At 41.2% G+C, this 18,528-nt stretch overlaps 1 protein-coding gene across 1 annotated transcript in view; it reads left to right on the top strand.

The window, feature by feature from the left end:
* Positions 1-288: 288 nt before the first annotated feature.
* The window catches only part of LANCL2 (LanC like 2), a 36,803-nt gene continuing 18,563 nt past the window's right edge, over positions 289-18,528 (top strand). The window contains exons 1-4 of the mRNA XM_010713115.3: positions 289-396; positions 10,247-10,364; positions 15,175-15,382; positions 18,271-18,418. Coding sequence (XP_010711417.1) covers positions 364-396; positions 10,247-10,364; positions 15,175-15,382; positions 18,271-18,418 — 507 coding nt within the window. The 5' untranslated portion in view covers positions 289-363. The remainder of the gene's footprint in view (positions 397-10,246; positions 10,365-15,174; positions 15,383-18,270; positions 18,419-18,528) is intronic.

Raw genomic sequence — 18,528 nt, 5'->3', positions numbered from 1 at the left:
GGAGCGGCTCCCCGCCGGCCCCTCGCGGCCCAGCGGCGTCGCAGCCGCCCTGTGATGAACTAGAGAGCTGCCCACAGGTGGGCGGCAGCGGTTCGGGTATCGCTGGGCCATTCCCTTCACCGGTAACTCTGAAGGCATGTGGTTATGTTCCCGAAAGAGCTTTATTTTGGGTGGCCTGCAGGAGGCCTGTGCGGTAACGCTGCCGGCAGTTGGGCTTTGCTTATCTTGTTGACACCACGTGCTGCTGGCGAGCTGCTCTTCCGCACGCATTTCGGGCACACAGCGCAAAAAGTGCTTCGGCCGTTTGCACACGAGTTGGCGTAAGCGGGAGAAGGAATGTCATCCTTCCAATGAAGATACTGCATGGTGACACTGCTGGAAGTACAAATGCGTGAGGTGCAAAAGTAACTTTTCTCACTCACCTGTGTGCTTGGGTGAAGTGCAGTGCTCGTGAGCGTGATAAAACTTAGCAGGGCACATGCTAGCTCTTGGTCTGGGTGAGTTGGAGATTTTACTAGTTGTTGGGAGTGGAGTGAATGAAGCTGTGTGGGTGCACAGAAAGGATCATTCTTGGGGTTCGGTTTCTTACTGTTTCAGCTTACTGCAGCTGTCAAAAACAGATCACGGTGCTTGAAAAGTTTTAAAAAACAAAGGTAGATTTGTGAGTAAAATGTTATTTGTTTTTACAGAAATCCTAGACAGTATACCCAATGTTGATTTTTTTTTCCTTTTCCTTTTTTCCTTTTTTCCTTTTTTTTCTTTTTTTTCCTGGAAAGAAATGGTATTTCTTTTGTATCTGGCTTAGAATATAAAAAAAACCTATCCATGTGTGTTGAGTTGGAGTATGAAGACAGAGAGGGGGCTTTGCAGTGTTCAAAAGCATGGAACTCTGAAAAACACCAAGTCTCTTCTGTGTTGCGTTGAAGCAGTGTAGTTGCAGCGACTTTCAGCAGGCCTATCAGGAGTTTTTTCAGCTCTGCATTTTGCTAGAGAGAGTAGATCTGTGCCTACATTTTATTTTTGTTTCTGCGTCTGCAATTTCTGAGTAATGATTCTGTGTATTTCTGGGTTAGAGCATGGCTTGGAGTTTGTTTGTGTATTTTTGTACTGTTGGCAACATTTGCCTGTTACCAGTCCTAATACCATACTGCCTTTTTTGAGACTTCCTAGTGAGTATTTTAGGGTAGTCATTTTGATTTGCTTTGATTTTTTTTTATTTCTTTTTTTTGTGTGTGTTTATTTTTATTTGTTTGCTTCCTTGCTGCATCAAACAGACTCGTCCTGTCAGAGAAACATCTAAGGCCTCTGTGAGGGTGAAAGGACTTTACACAGGTTGGGGAGACTTACTGTTCTGTAAACTGTTTTGTGCACTAGCACAAATTTCCTAAAAATGAAATTAGGCTTCAGAAGCGCTATGTGCATTGCATTTTTTTTTTCCTGCCATCTGCTGATGTGTGCAATGGTGAGAATTGAGTGACTCACATAATGACAGCAAGAACTGTATGGGGTTCTGCTTTTGTCATGGAAGGCACTGCATTATTAATCCCTCCATTTGATTTCATAAGCTGCCGTATTTGCTATGTAAAGTTAATCCAGTTGATAAAAGGACAAGAAGCTCTTCAAGTCATTGTCTAGAATGTGAGACAACTGGGGCAAAGTGCTGCGTGTGGAAGTGTGTGCTTATATGCATAGGGTATGTGTAACGAAGTTAGAGTGTGGGAGGAAGAGAGGAGCAAACAGGATTTTGGCCTGCTGGTTTGCTTTTTTAAAAATAGTAGCACTAAAAAATGATTAAATGCGTATATATTCTATAGCCTTTTTCATTTTCATGTGAATTCCATAGCGATACTTTTCCCTGGAAATGTACCCATAGATGTCATCTCAGGGTAGTCCAAATGCTTTCAAACTGGAAATGTAAATAGCTAGGGGCAAAGAAATAGATAGCTATAAACTAAAAGCAAAGCATACTTCGTAACTACATGGAGGAAAAACAGTTTATCTATTCAGTTTAATTTAATTTTTAATTAGTTGCTTTTTTGGGGAAAGTATTAATAGTTGAAAAGCAGACATTTTGGTATTTTCCTTTGCATCACAGAGAGTTGTTATAAGCTGTCCTGTTCTTAATGGTGGCTGTAGTAGTGTATGGGCCCCTGCAGTTGGGAATCAAAACATAACTGTCTTGAGCAGTACAGTGCTTTGCTTTCTCTTTCCAGTTCAACTGGAGCAGAAGCAGCCTTTAGCTGCAGTCAGTGCCAGGACTTGTTGGACTTATGTTGCCCATTAACTGTAGTTTGGGAGTGAAGAATGGAAAAGATGAGTGCAGGCGTGGCCAGCAACTCTGGCTCAAAAGCCATTTGCCAAAACAGTCACAGCAGAGAGCTTGAGAGCCGTTACATGCTTGCTGAGGAGGGCAGGGTGCAGAGGGCTGATTGGTGAGAGGTGCCAAACACTTGTTTGAGGATGGGTCTGTCCTGAGTCCTTGAGTGAGCTGCCAGTGTCAGCTTCAGGTTACTCTGAGCTGTCTTGGCTCTGTGGCTGCGTCCTCCTCGGAGGAGCCAGGTATCATTTGGGAGCCACCTCTGTCTGCGCGCTCCTACCTGATCAACCAGGAAAATAACCCCGTGCAGATGTGGTGTAAGTAAGGAAAAAGCACTCCTGACATTGAGGCACTCTCACATCTCTTTTCTCAGTTAAAGATTATTTCTGTTTGTTGTGGAGTCACAGAAGTGGCCTTTGATGGCAGTTGTCATTGAATCAAATTTAATGATAGGTTATTAGGAAGTTCAAAGAGAAACATCTTTTTTGGCCTTTTCCTTCTTAAAAAGTTGTTTTTACAACATTAGTAAAAAAAAAAAAACTTTTTACAGGTGTTTTGACAGATGGATATAGTGCACTTAATTAGGCTTTGAGGTGAACTTGCAGGGAACCTGTGGTAAAGCTCCCTGTGCTTTTTGGGAGAAGTTATGATTTCGCAGGGATAAAGAATATTTACTCATCTTTTGGGTGGTTAGTTCAGTATCCCATTCTGAGAATTTAATGCCTTTTCAGTCTTCTTCCTCCTGTGCAAAAGCAGGGGGAATAAGGCCTAAAGTTATTTGCCATTGCCCCTCTCTTGGTCCCCCTCCTTGCAGTTCTTCCTGCATTGGTAGAGTTGTCTCACTGGGAATTTCATTTGTTGTGTTGCGAGCAGCAAAGTCCATCTGTTGTGGGACTGACTGCAACCACTTGTAGTAATGGGGATTGCAACACTTGTGCAGTGAAGGCCAAATTGGAACCTCTAGTGCCAAAAAATGTTTTTTCCCACCTTTTTGTCTGAGTTGTGGGATTTGCCCAAGTTGTGGTGTCTGCATTTCTTTCAGGCTGCTGCTTTTTTGGCTGTTTTCTGTCGCTCCGTACCAGGTGTGTGATATTGTCATATTTTAATAGGCTTCTGAGTATGACAAGTTGTTTTCTTGTTGAAAGAAAGTTTATTTTAATTCTTGTGAGTCTTGGTCAAAATTCAGGCTGAGAATCATTTTTATTGCACCGTATTGTGCATTACTCAGGACAGTGTCAACAGTCTGAGAAGAGAAGCTACTGCTTCTTTCTCACGCTGCATATTGGCATCAAATACCATTTAGCACTTCTCTGATGCTTTTTGAAGATCTTTCCTATTATTCAGAACAGGTTTTCATACTTCAGTTGGCTTTTAAAACCTCTTTGGCTTTAGCCAAAGTTCTGAATAAATACACTTTCTTAGACTAAAACCAAAGTTCTGATCAAGTTTTCTTATATCCGTCCTGTTTTTGCCATTTTCTAGTTTCATCTTGCAGACCTGTTTGCTAATATTCTCTGACTAGTCACATGAGCAAGCGCAATAGTAGGTACTAGTGTTTTTTGGTGAAAATAAATGAAATTGTAATACATACAGTGATTGAGTCTGACTACAGGACATTTATGTACTGTCGAGTTCACTATGTGGAAGTTCCTGCGCTCTGTGCACCAAAATAATTTAGGCAGTACTGTGAGAAATTTTAGCTTTTTTTACATCTTGTGGAACACCTGAAAATGTTCTAGCTAAGATGGAGGCTTCTGTGTAGTGAGTAAATTTAAATCCCCCCCACAGTAGTTTTTTAATCTTCTTGCCTGCCAAGAAGTAGCACACTGGTGTTAGGCTTCCTGGAGCGCCAGTGGTGTTAGTAGCACTCCTTTGCTTTATCATCCTCCATTTCCCAGAAGATGGGATAATGTTCTTCAGCATCTATCAATCGTGTTAAATCATATTTATTTTTGCTGTCAGTAAACAGAAGCTTTTTTTATGATGATCTAAAATCTTATTCTTTTTTTCCCCGGTCGGTCACCAGTGAGACATATAGATGGCACTGAAAAATAGGGCAATGTGTTTTACAGACAGCACTGTTTCAAATAATTTGGTTTTGCAGAAATGGAAGAATGTAATTGAGCAGTAGCAGAGACCTATGTTTAACTGTTTAATGGGCTGAGTTATGAGAAATCATTATCTGATATTTTCAGAGGTGCAAAAATTTACTGTTGGAGATGTAAAGGTGTTTTGATTTAGGTAGAAACAAAGTAAATCTTGCTTTTATCTGCAAAAAAAATGGGTCACTTCCCAGCTCAACCCTCTGGGTTCTGCTCTTGGGCTCCTACCACCATTGTTTCTGCTCTGCTGTTGCAGGAGCTCTGTGGAGGTGAGTGCAAGATCTCATCCTGCTTCGGTAAATGTACGCTGCAGCACATGGAGTGTGAGACCTGGCTACCTTAGTGTCACTGGCGGAGTTCCCAATGACCTCACAAATGCCCAGGGTTTCATCTTTCAGTGAACGTTGCTTTTTGATTTTTTTCTCCTCTCTCTTACCAGGGTCTGTCATGTCTCCTATTATGAAACCTAGGAAGTGTGTGATAGGTGAGTGGATGGTGAGGTGGATTGACAGCTGGCTAACTGGCAAAGCTCAGAGGGTTGTCATCAGCGGTGCAGCCTGGTGGGAGGCTTGGAATTAGTGGTGTTCCCCAGGCATCCGTGCTGGGCCTAGTCTTGTTAAACATCTTCATTGATGACCTGGATGAAAGGATTGAGTCCACCCTCAGCAAGTTTGCTGATGATACAAAGCTAGGAGGAGTGGGTGACGCAGCACTGTCCGTTTGACAGCATCTGGACAGACTGGAGAGTTGGACAGGGAGGAACCTGATGAGTTTTAACAAGAGCAAGTGTGGAGTCTTGCACTTGTGTGGAGTTTCCTTCTGTGGAGATATTCAAGACCCATCTGAAGAACTACCTGTGTGACCTATTGCAGGGTACTTTCTAATTGGGGGAGTTGGACTCGATTGATGTCTTGAGGTCCCCTGTGATTCTCTGCAAGCTGATTTTTGAATGAATCCCTACTGTGGTGCCAACTTGAGCTTTACTTTCTTCTTTGTGAAATACTCTTTGCTCCCCCAAAAAAACTCAGCACTGTAGTCTCCTGTTCTTCACCAATATTGAAGTCACTTCTCTCTGAAATACCTCTCTTCCTTAATCTGATTTGAGCTGAGACGAAATAGAGTTTTTTTGATGGGTAGCATTCTGCATGTAGGCCATCTCTTTGCTACTTCTGCATAATCATTTGCTTCCTTTTTCAGCCCAGCTTTGTGCACATCATCAGTCCTCCAAAAGAACTCATAATGATAGAAAAGGATTAACAGAAAGATGGTTGTTTTGGGAACAGATGGTGACAAGAAAGACTGAGATGTTGGCAGCTATTCAGGAAGCCGAGCTCAGTTCTCAGTTGTCTTGCCATCAGGCTACACAGGTTACTTGTTACTTAGATGCATTGTGATGCTATTAGATGCTGAGAGGTGTTTTTGAAAAGCACTCTGATATCTAAATATCTTTGAAAAAAAATGAAATGAAATAACGCATCCTGTGGCTTTCAAATCAGAGTATTACTATCCACAAAAGGAGTGCCATGGGCTCTCAATTGCTTTGTCAGATTTACATAAGCAGTGTGGTATGCTTATGTGAATCGTTTGAAACATAAGGTGTGCAAATATGCGTACCTTATTTTAAAGTTTGGAAGACTTCTAAGCTACCTGCTCTACTTCCTGAAATCATAATATAAATCACATATATTGCAACTGCATGTTCCTTCATCAGTGATTAGTGCTGCTTTGTTGTAAAGCCACAGCTATGCAGCTGAATATGGTTGTGATGAAGAGGTTATTCATTAAGGATCAGTGTGTTACTGTAATGTCAGTGCAAGTCATGATTTTTTAGGAGATGATTATTATTTGCATCGAGATGTATTTGTGCAACTAAAGTGCCAAGCTTACAAAGAAAGATCACTGAAGTTCTTTTTAAGAGTTTTGCAAATAGAGGAAGAAAATAATGCTGAGGACAGCATAATTTGGACACGATGTTATTAATGCCAAAGTTGAATGGTGGTTTTCTTATGTTCCTTAAGTTCTTTGAAGGTTTCAGAACACTTTTAATTGGAGTGTAGCTTTGCATTTTGAATCTTGGCTCAGTGCAGGAGGAAAGGTGCTGTGGTTCAAATAAGTCAAAAAACAATTAATTTGCAAAACAAACATAGCTGTATTTTTCTGCACCAATTTTGTTTCATGATAATGAGCCTTTCTTGTTAGACACTATAGTTGTGGGTTCTTATGGGTATTACTTGGGGCTAGCACTCATCATTTGTGTCTTGCTGATCTAATCCTTGAGCAGTGGTTGGTGATAATGTTCTTCCTTCAGCAGCAGGAGCAGTAACTCAGCAGTTGCATTCCTGGAGTGAAACATTTCTTCTTGTGAAAGATACTCTTCAGCCCATGTTATCAGTGTGTTCGTTGTGAACCAGGAGTAAATGTGATACTGGTTAGCAAAGAGCTATCCTGATTTTTGTTTTTCCCAACAAGAATGAGAATAGTGAGTCACTGGCAAAACAGGCAGAATGCCAGCTGGATTCATCCTCACAAAATGAACGTGCTTCTCCTGAAATGAGCTCAATGCCAATTAGTGTGCCTTATGCGTAACTGCAATGCTTCCATAAGATTCCTTGAAGGAGGTTTATAAGCCTTAAAAACCTACCTTTCAACATTAATTTCTTTATGTAATTAGTTTATTCTCTTGTATGTAAGCATTTCTTATAAGCTTATAGTGGAATCCTATCAAATGAACAGTAGCAGTGCTCTGTTGCTGGAGCAACAGCAAGAAAGAAAGTGGTGGAGGAGGAGTTATCTGGGAAAAACTGCTGCCGCTAACCTGTCCACACTGGCGTCAACTTGTGATTATTTTTGTTTAGGTTGATAAATGATAACAACCATAATTTTAAAAATCCTTTTGTTTTTGCTTTTCCTAGCACTGAACCAAGATAAATGAGTTACAGTTCACATTCTGGAGAGAGGGAAATGCCAGCCTGAGCTAAATTACTTCTGTGGATCTGGTGTTTCAAAAGAGAACCTAGTTGTCCTGATGTCCTAATCCTTTCCTCCTCTCTCTTAAGTCATTTGATCTGGTGCTTGATTAATAAATAACTCATTTTGGTAACAGCAGGTGTATTGTCAGAACAAGAAGGTAACCAGCCTACTTCTGATGTGCAGTAGGTAAATAAATTTTGTTAAACCTTTGTTCACTCTTGTGAGATAAACGGAACTGTGCCTGCATGCATCAGCTCATGCTGCTATACCATATGCCTAACGTTTGGCACAGCTAGCTTTGGAAGGAGGGAAGCCCTGCCTTTGTGTTTTGTTCTGGCTTCACTGGTCTGGCTGAAAAGGTTGGGGGGTGTCTTTTGATTTCTGGTTTTTTTTGTATGCATGGTATGTTTTCCTAACAGAAAGATGTTTAATGCCATATCAAAGCTGAAAAGCAGATGCCAGCTTCTTACTGTATTTGGTTCTACTTCTCGAGTTACTGGAGAATGCTAAAGAGAGCTCTTGCTGTTTCCTAGGATAGGCTGGAGTGATATTTGTGCAACATGCTGTGTAGTGGCACAATTTCCCTCCCCTATCTCAGCATTGTAAAATGGATTTGAACTGTTGACCCTAGACATTTCTGAGTGTGTCAGAGGACTTGTGTGATTCCTGCTATCTTTTCGATTTCTTTATCAAGTGAATGTCAAGAGGACAAGCTGAGAGAACTGGGGCTGTTCAGCTTGGAGAGGAGAAGGCTCCAGGGGGACCTGATAGGAGGCCTTCCACTATCTAAAGGGGGACGATAAGAAAGAGGGGGACAGACTTTTTAACAGGATCTGTGATGATAGGACAGGGGGAAGTGGTTTCAAACTAAGACAGCGGGGATTTAGTTTGAAGAAGGTTTTTGTTGTTGTTGCTGTTGTTTGTTAGGTTTTTGTTTGTTTGTTTTTACAGTAAGGCTGGTGAGGCTCTGGAACAGGTTGCTCGGAGAGGTGGTGGATGCCCCATCCTTGGAGGCATTCAAGACTAGGCTGGACCAGGCTCTGAACGGGCTGATCTAGCTGCTGATGTCTCTGTTCATTGCAGGGGAGTTGGATTAAATGACTTTTAAACTTTTAAACTCCAGTGATTCTGTGTTTGCATTCATTGCTTGAAGTTCCACTCTGAGCAGAATACAAAATGCATGTTCTGAGTGATCAGTTGCACAGCAGCACTTGGGATTTGCCTTTTAACTGAACTCCTCTCCTTTTGGGATGTGTTGTAATTGAACAAGAGCTTGCCTTTCTAAATGAGCTAACTTCACTTTCTATAGTAAGAAATCGTAGATGTAGGTGTGTTTAACATCAGACAAACCTTCACCAATCTGACTTGTTCTAACTGTCACTAGGGAGCATGCTGGGAAGCGAGTTTAGAAGGACAATTTAAGTGTATCAAGCAGAATTCAGAAGGGAGTGGCTAATTCTGTCTGTGAGCTGACAAGTAGTAAAACTGCGTAATGCTCTTTTTCTGGATGCTGATGACCACTTTGTTGTGACACTTGGTTTGGGATGAGAGAGCTCTCCTGGCTTGGTTGTTTCTAGAAAGGTTCTATTCTCGCTGTTCCTGCCTGGATAACTAAGATAGGGAAGACAAGTGACACATGCGTGGATGTTTCTATAGATGGTGAAAAAATAACATTCAGGAAATATTTTTTTGTCCTGTGAAGTTAGTATAGACCGCTATCTTGTCAGAGTGATGTAGCTATCTGATACTGATAAAGCTTTTCTTATAGCCCAAGTAGCAAGGAAATTTTCTATTTCTTCTTTTCAGGTTCTACTTAAATATATTAAATAGTTTCAATAAATGTATTAATAGCAAAAGTTAATTAGTAAGTCATATTATGTATAATAAAACATTTTTGAGCATTTTTCCTGATGTCTTCACTACAAATGTAAACCTATCCTGTGATGGGACTTCATGAATACACTTTCCCATGGAAGTCAATAGGACAACGATTATTAGTTAACTGACTGTTTCCATACTCCATAGTCTTAAGGGAATAATCAATAATGCATTGTCCCACGCATTATGTTTAATGAGAGGTGGCAAGATAAAGTGTTCTATGTAGTATTTCATATATAATTATCTGTAAACTTTCCTTGCTTGAAAGTAAAAACAAGCAATAGATAAAATCAAAGCTTTGTTTCTTCAGCTTTGTGCCAAAGGGTGAAGGTATGAGCTAAAGCCGCCAAGCTGCTTTTATGTATCTTCTTTGTGCCTAGCTTATTTTTTCAAGTAGTTAATTCTTTTATAATTTGCTGCATTTAACAACCTCCCCTCATGATAGAGTGTGCCAATCCTAATGGTATTTGGTGAGAGGAGAGCAGGAAGTAAAAGGAAGGGCATTTTATGGGTAGATGACTTGCCTTTTGTATGGTGATCACAGACTGAGCAATCAGATTTAAAAATAAAATGTGAGTAAATTATGAGTGATGTGATTAAGCATATAATTTAAGATGATGGTTTTGATTTTGGCTTGGTTGTCTCAAATATGAACATTTATTTTTCATTAGCTATTTCTTTGACACTGCTGATTGCTGTATATAGTATTTATTCTGTATTTTTTTGTTTGGTGGTTGGGTTTTTTTGTTTGTTTTTCCAAACAAAAAAGTGGAACACTTTGCTTCTCAAATATGAACATTTATTTTTCATTAGCTATTTCTTTGACACTGCTGATTGCTGTATATAGTATTTATTCTGTATTTTTTGTTTGGTGGTTGGGTTTTTTTGTTTGTTTTTCCAAACAAAAAAGTGGAACACTTTGCTTCTTGGATTCTTTCCTTTTCTGAATCACTCCTTTTCTCCTTTCTCCTACTCACAGGTCACTGCTCAGTTCTCAAAACGGATCCAGACAAAAATCAAGGATCTTCTGCAGCAAATGGAGGAAGGGCTGAAGACAGCAGACCCCCACGACTGCTCTGCCTATACTGGCTGGACTGGTGAGAGAGCTAGACAGTGAATGAAGAATGTTTGTTGAATGGTGTGAGTGAGTCTTTTTGCAAAAGGACCTTCAGGTATCCTCATAGGAGCAGTAGCAGAACTCTAATACAGTATGAGTTGCTTTCTTTTAACTCTGTAACCTTGGTCACTGTTGACTGCAGTGAATTCCATTGGCTTCAGTGGACCAACGATCTCATTATAGAGAATTAATAGGCTTTTGTGTATTGAGATATTTATTTTGCAAAATTAATGGATTTTTTAAGGCCCTTCTTCTTTTGAATTACCTGTCATTTTTTTAAGGTTTTATTAAAATTACTCGTTTTCACTTTTTTTGCTCAACTGACTTAGAGGTAGTTAGCTGGCATAATGGTAATGGCATCTTCTAATCGTTGAGGAGATTGTGCTCTCTGCACAGAAGCCTTAGTGTGTATGGTATAGGTAGAATAAAATCATAGAATGGCCTGGGTAGAAAAAGCACCACAATGCTCATCCAGTTGCAACCCTCTGCTATGTGTAGAGTCACCAACCAGCAGCCCAGGCTGCCCAGAGCCACATCCAGCCTGGCCTTGACTGCCTCCAGGGATGGGGCATCCACAGCCTCCTCGGGCAACTTGTTCCAGTGTCTCACCACCCTCTGGGTGAAAAACTTCCTCCTAATATCCAACCTAAACCTCCCCTGTCTCAGTTTAAAACCATTCCTCTTGTCCCATCACCATCCACCCTCACAAACAGCCGTTCCCCCTCCTGTTTATTCGCTGCCTTCAAGTACTGGAAAGCCACAAGAGCCGAGCAGAGGGGGACAATCACCTCCCTCTCCCTGCTGGCCACCCCTTTTTAATGCAGCCCAGAACACAGTTGGCCTTCCGGGCTGCAGGCGCACACTGCTGGCTCATGTCCATCTTCTCACCCACCAGGACCCCCAAGTCCTTCTCCTCAGGGCTGCTCTCCAGGAGATCTTCCCCCAGTCTGTATCAATACCTGGCATTGCCCCGGCCCAACTGCAGCACCTTGCACTTGTCCTTATTGAACCCCATTAGGTTCACATGGGCCCACTTCTCCGGCCTGTCCAGGTCCCTCTGGATGCCTTCCCTCCCCTCCAATGCATCGACTGCACCGCTCAGCTTGGTGTCATCTGCAAACTTGCTGAGGGTGCACTTGATTAAAGACTGGAGAGTAGTTTGGCTCTGCTGTTTTGTCTGTACAAGAATTAACATGTGGATAGGAGTGGAATGAAGGTAAGGCTGCAAAATTGTGAATTATATGAAGAGAAATATGCATGTGCAAGTGCTGTTTATCCCTAAACACCACTGTTCTTTTACTTTCCAGTACTAATGCTGACAGAATGAACCCTACTGATCCTTTAGGCAGAGCCTGCAGATGTCAAGCCTGACACAGCCACTGCTCTTCAAGCTGCCAAAACACTTTTCCATCTTGGCCTCTAAAGTGCTGCTTTGCAATTACAATGGCAAATTGTATTCCTGCTCTGTCTATCTTGTGCTTTAGACATTCTTCTGATTTTAGCATAGCATGTTTGATATGTGCCATGAGGAGATCTGTTCTGTTATCTTTGTGTCAGAGAGAGGGAAGCAGCCTGGAAAAGCTCTCCAGGCTTTGCCCATGCTTAGTCTTAATTTTGGCAGTGAAAATACAAAATTTCTTCACTTCTTGATATTTCAGCACAGATGGTACTATGGGTGGATAAGTGGGGATGTTTTAGACAATTCATGTGTAAACGATAGGTATGTTTCAAGGTCTAAGACTGGCTGGTAAGTGAGTGCAGGAGATGTCAAGTAGCCAAGAAGGCCTGTGATATCGTGGGGTACATGAAAAAGAGCATGGCCAGCAGGTTGAGGGAGGTTATCATCCTCTTCTACTCTGCTTTGGTGAGGCCTCATCTGGGATACTTAGTCCAGGCCTGGGCTCCTCAGTTCAAGCAAGACACAGAACTACTGTAGGGTCACCAGCAGAGGGTCACGAAGATGGGGCCTGGAACATCTTCCTTTTGAGGAAAGGCTGAGAGATCTGAGGCTTGGTCAGCCTGGAGGAGGGAAGACTGAGAACAGATCTTATAAATGCTTATAAACACCTAATGGGGGGAATCAAGTCGACGGAGACAGACTCTTTCCAGTGGTGCCTAGTAGCAGGACAGAGCAATATGCACAAACTGAGACATAGAAAGTTCAATCTGAAAATGAGGAAAAATTTTTTTTACTGTGAGGGCAACAGAGCATTAGAACTGCCTGGAGAGGTTGTGGAGTTTCCTTGTCTGGAGATATTCAAAACCTGCTGTCTCGCTCCAATTTATAGGAGGAAGAGGAGGTTCTTTTAATGTATGTATATCTGACAGTGAGATTAAGATGCAGCAGATCAAATGTTAGCCCAACTAGTTCATTACAAATACTAGTCGCTTAGGGAGTTGGGGAAGGGAAGATGGGCAATAGAAAAGATAGGAAATAAAAGCAAGGAGTCTTTGTAGGAAGCAAGAGGGAGGTAGTCACCACCATGGATTCCAGCACTGCTCGTAGGTCAGATGTTGATCTTCAGTAGAGGTGGGTCACTGGGTGTTGTTCTTCAGTTGACGACAATGATGGAGATGGTAGAGACAATGGAGAAACTTTCCAATTGCTGTACAAACTTATAAATAAATCTGAAGTGGTCGAGTCAGCTCCTTTTAGAGTGACAGCTTCTGACTTTTGGATCTCAGCAGGAACTTCTTTTGTTCCCATCTTCTGGGCCTTGCCAGCAGATAAGAGGGAATGGAGGTGCCCACTTGTATTTTGCCTTCACAGCATACAATGGTATTATTCATCAGTCTCCCGTAGCAAGCTGGCCAGACCTTCCACCAGTAAACAGTCCTGAGCACTCTCTTCTGAGGGCAAACAGCTTCAAAGAAATGCTTTTAAATGTAAAATTGTCCACACAGTGATGCTGACTGCCACACAGGAACACCCACCTGTCATCTCCTAGATAAGTCAGTCTTATCGCAAGAAATGCCTCAGAAAGCAGACTTTGAGCCAAAAACAAGAAGGGTTCAGACACCTGCCTGAACATTTTCCTGTGCAACCTACCAATAGGGAGCCTGCTTTAGCCAGGGGGGTTGGATGAGAGATACCTTCAAACCTCAGCAATTCTGTGATTCTAACACCATGACTGACAGCAGACATTACTGAGCATGTTGAAAGTGAGTCATAAGCAAAAACTAACACAGCCAGTTAGCTGAACAAATAATGCACTCTAATCAGAATTTTTTTTTCTGTTCTATAGAAAGATTGCTAATTACATCTACTTTAAGCTCTAAAATTCTTTCAAGGTTTCTGTGGAATTGCCTCAGTAAAAATATTAAAATGGTCTGGATTTTGAAAAACTTCATGAAAATACTTTCTCCCCAAGCTTGTTTCTTGCAACATTTTGCTAGAATGTGAAAGAAGGTAAAAGCCAAATCTGAAAAGAGCTGCCCTGCTTGTTATGTACCAAGTCTTGGCAAATCTTATTGGAAGTAAGCAGTCCTGAATACTGGCTTGTACTTTGGAAGCATCTTCAGAATCTTGAAGTGATTATTGTTGTCACATAACAATATTAAAACCCATGGTAGAATCCATTGTGCTTATCTGCTAATACAAATACTGTTAGTACGTGGCAAACGTCTTGGAGCATTTTGCACAAGAAAGGGTTGGATGAGCTGGACCTCATGGCTAGTTCCCTATCACAGCCTTGATCTGCATATTTGGTGCAGTCTGTTGCTTTGAATTGCGGAAATTGGCGCCAGTCAGGCCAACAGCCTCAGAGACAGTGTTTTCCTGCCATTGCTTTCATGAAGGGGACAGTAAATAGGCCACAATCTCCTGTGCCACTGAGTTGGCCTAACCAAGCTCTGCAGCAGCCTTCTTGGAGCCATCTGTAAATGCCTTTTCAGGGCTGTCCCAGAGAACATCTGAGCATGTACCACTGCTCTTATGGTACCATTCTTGTACTCCTCAAAAAGCCTCTCTGTGGAACTAAGTGTGTCTAGTTTGTTCTCCACTTTATTCGTGGCACAGAAGAATCTCCTCCCTGCTCAAAAAAGAGGAGTTTGAGTTGCAGCATGGTCAGAAGGTACATTTTTTGCTTCTACACATGTACACTTCCAGTTGGCCAAGAAACATCCACTTAGAGTTGTTTTCACTTTGTTAAAAGCTGCAATGATGTAGATTTAAGGTTGGGTTTTGTTTTGTTTTAAATGAAAACTATATAATCATTGTAATGGAGTGAAGCTTGATTTAACCTTCCAGCATTCTCCTGTTTGCTTTCTGGCTTATACAAGCTAGCTTAAATCTTAAGGAGTCACAGTGTCATTGTGAAATTCATCCAGGGGTTATAAACAACTTGGCAAATTGAATCCAAGAACTGCTTAAAATATCCTTTTAAAAAGCAAATGGGAAATAAGTAATTTTTTGTCTATAGCAGATGAGTATTGTAAAGTCAGTGTGCTTGGTTGTAGGTATACTTGTTACCCTAAGATTTTGAGTCTTAAGTGATTTCTTCTCCAAGCTTTAGTACCTGAGTCATGAATTTTCTTAATTCTGTGCTAATAGTGGATGTACTGTTGGGCTTCAGTCTAATAAATTTAGATGTTTGTCACAATCCAAATAGAAATGTAATAAAGACAGACTGATGTGTTCCTTTTGCAAAGCTAGGGCCCTTAGCTGAAATGTTTTAATTGACCAAATGTCTCTTCATGTTTGATGTACTGTTTCAGTGGCACTAAAGATGGTAATGTGATGTATTCAGAAGGGAAAATTAATGAATTTCTTTTTCCCGTGTTTTTTCCAGGCATTGCCCTCTTGTATCTCCAACTGTACCGTGTCACAAAAAAACAAAGCCATTTGCAGCGATCTCTTGATTATGTGAAGAGAATCCTTCGCAATCTGAATGGCAGACGAGTTACTTTTCTCTGTGGTGATGCTGGGCCACTGGCAGTGGGTGCAGTGGTTTATCATATGCTGAAAAATGAAACTGAATCTAAGGAATGTGTTGCTAGGTAAGTGGTCGATGGTGGGAAAAGCCATGGCTTTCTTTTGTAAAGTTCGGTAAAATCAGCAATTTCAGTCGTGGAGGACAGAATTAAAACATGGAGATACTTTCTGTACTGATGTATTTTCAGTAGAATACAGGATAGGCTTTTAGAATTAGTAAATTTGGCTTACAGTTGTATTTAGTGGGTCACTGAGTCTTCTGAGTTGCTCTAAGGACAGGATGTCCTGGACATATCTGTAGTGCATGCACATCTTCATTTTTGTTATAGTAATGGAAGTTACACACCTTTCATTGGCAGAATGTAGTGCTTGTGTAGTATGTGATGCTTTCTGTAAAGCACCTGTTAGCAGTTTTGCAGCATGCCTTGCCCAGTCAGAATCTGCATATTGGCTTCATGTCATCTTCTCTGGTTTATGTTTGAGTTATCCATCTTTTTCTAATCTAGAATCCTAGTCTGAATAATATCAGTTACTGTTCCCGAATGGAGATTTAAGTTTTGAAGTGAATGAACGGTTTGTTCATTACTTTTAGAGCTGACAGTTAGCTTGGTCATGTCGTTTTAGATGCAGCTAGGAAGGCAGTGTTGCTGTAAGGCATGAAGTATGAGTAGAGCAAAATGAGATCAGCAATAAATCTTTTAGTCTTACCTGTGCTTGGGTACTTTCCAGAGGACTGAGAAGGAGCTTATTTGATAATTTCTTCCTTTTCTTCCTTCCCTTCCCCCCACCTCCCCCCGACCCTCCTTTGTTTGTTTGTTTTGTTTACAAATGCCAGGGATGCTCTGAAAGCAATAGCTTCCATTTTATTATGTTGGCCCACAACATAAGAGGCAGATGTTGGTTGTATGGCAATAGAAGATGAACCTTCCTGCCGGTATTCCATTACATTTTGTTGCCGTGTGACAGATGCTCACACAGGAACAGAAACAAAACCATGTGCAGGTTTGTCGTGATCCACTGAACCAATACTAGCTTGAAAGTGGCAGTTTCTTGAATTGAATTGCATCATGACCGGTGACAAGACATAGTATCACCATTACAAGCTGGAATCAAAGTAGCACTCCATGGATTCCCCATCGAGTAAAAAGTTCAAGATGCAGTCCTTAGTGGCTAAAGTGATGCGTGTTGTCTTTTGGGATAGAAAAGGGGTGATCCTTTTGGATTTCCTGGAACCTGGGCAGACCCTCAACTCTTGACTGCTAAATTGTAATGCTGACTAAACTAAAGGCTGCACTTCCAGATTCAGGCCAGAGAAGAAGACAGCTTTTGTCTTGCAGCATTATAATACCAGCCCCCATATCAATTTGAAGACAGTGGAGTATATTGCCAGTCTTGACAGGACTATCCAACCCACCCACTGCGTGTCTGAATGTGGCACCTTCTGACTTCCATTTGTTTGGGCCAATGAAGAATGAACTATGAGGGCAGTGTTTTCTTAGAAACAGCATCATCAAAACAGTTGTGAAACAGTGGGTCTTCTGCTGGTGAGGATTTTTACAGGCATGGCATGCAGGCTCTTGTTCATCACTGGCAAAAATGCATAGCTAGTGGTGGGGACGGTGTTGAAAAATAGTGTTTTATAGTTGAGAACTTGCTCTATCAAGCAGTGTTATTGTGCTATTGGAACGTGTTGTAGTTACCATGGAAATCAATAGGAGGCATTACTTTTGGGGTGACCTACATATATTCAGGGCATCAGCAGTGAGAGTTACATTGTAGGTGTCCAAGTATATATATGATTGCACTTTTAACGTGAAGCTGTCTAGTTACAGTATGACTTGAATAATAAAACCTAACAGTGGCATTTAAAAGAAAGTAATTTAATTGCAAGTCCAAAGAGTAGTTCCAAGAATGGAGTAATAACATAAAGCTCTTTTTTGTGAGTAGCTTTTCAGATATTAAGCAGTGATAGTGTAAACAAGCCATTGAGGTCTGTGTTTTTGCTCCAGCATGATGTTAGTGCTAACATTTCTGCCAAGTAATTGCTATTAAGGATATCTGGGAAAATATTTTCCTCTTAATCCAGATTATTTTTCCCCCTCCCCAAATTTAAAATGTGATTATCTCCATGGTTTCATCTAATTGCTAGTTTTAATCAGTGAAAAATAGAAACAGAGAGAGAAATAATGGGAAAGATAACAATTTCTCTGCTTCTCAGTTTGAAAGCAGACTGGTAGAGTAATAGCAGAAATGCTCAGTGGAGCATGTGAGTTGCAGTGGCCAGCCCAAGGTGTTTTTCCACTACTATAGGTAAGCAAAACACTTCTGCATAATAGCAACACTCTTTCTATACTATTATTAATCATTTGAAAAAATGCGTATCTAGGGAAGGGGAGTGCAGAGTGTTTTTTTTCTCCCCTTTGAAGCATCTAAAATTAAGAGTCCTTGCTCAGGTGAAATTACTGGAGCTTCCAGGAGGTTTTCATCATTCTTCCCATTAGTTTATAGCTACTTCTACAATTTAAGTGGCATTTCTTTTGATTGATCTCTGAGATCAGAAGTGATGTAACTGGCATCTGTGAATCTTTTTGCTTCAGTGCAAATTAGTTGTCAGATAGCATCTCCAGGTTGGTATTCCTGGTCTCTCTTAGAAACAGTGTTAGCTCTAGATTGGAGTAGCTTTCCAGCCCATTACCTGTATATGTGTTTCTCTCTGCATGGAAGCCATTTATTTTACTATACTCACTGGCTCCAAGTTGCTTGCCTGTCAGGGACAGCACATATGTATTACTCTTGTGTGTAGAGCTGGCAGCCAGCTGAGGAGATGATGAAAGGAGATTATGGAACTGAAGTACTCTAACTGCTTCTGTTTTGATGGCTTATGCAATGTATAGTCCACTATGGCGTCTAGAGAAAATGCTTTCTCTCACCCTGCTGTTCTTGTCTGATGCAGGTTGTTGCAGCTGCAAAGGACAGTCGTAAGCATGGATGCTGAACTTCCAGATGAGCTGCTTTATGGCAGAGCTGGTTACCTGTATGCCTTGCTCTACCTGAATACAGAAATTGCTTCAGACACTGTCCCACAGTCCATTATCAAAGAGGTAGGACTTTTTTTTCTCTCTCCATTGCCACTATGTATGGCAAAAGAAGGTGATGACAGTTACTTCAAGTGGGATAGAGGCACTACAGAGCAGTAACAGGTAATAAAGAA

This window comes from Meleagris gallopavo, chromosome 6 (genome assembly GCF_000146605.3).
Source record: "Meleagris gallopavo isolate NT-WF06-2002-E0010 breed Aviagen turkey brand Nicholas breeding stock chromosome 6, Turkey_5.1, whole genome shotgun sequence".
In the NCBI taxonomy this organism is placed as follows: Eukaryota; Metazoa; Chordata; class Aves; order Galliformes; family Phasianidae; genus Meleagris; species Meleagris gallopavo.
Note: the sequence above shows the minus strand (reverse complement) of the source record. Positions and strands in the feature narration are given on the sequence as shown.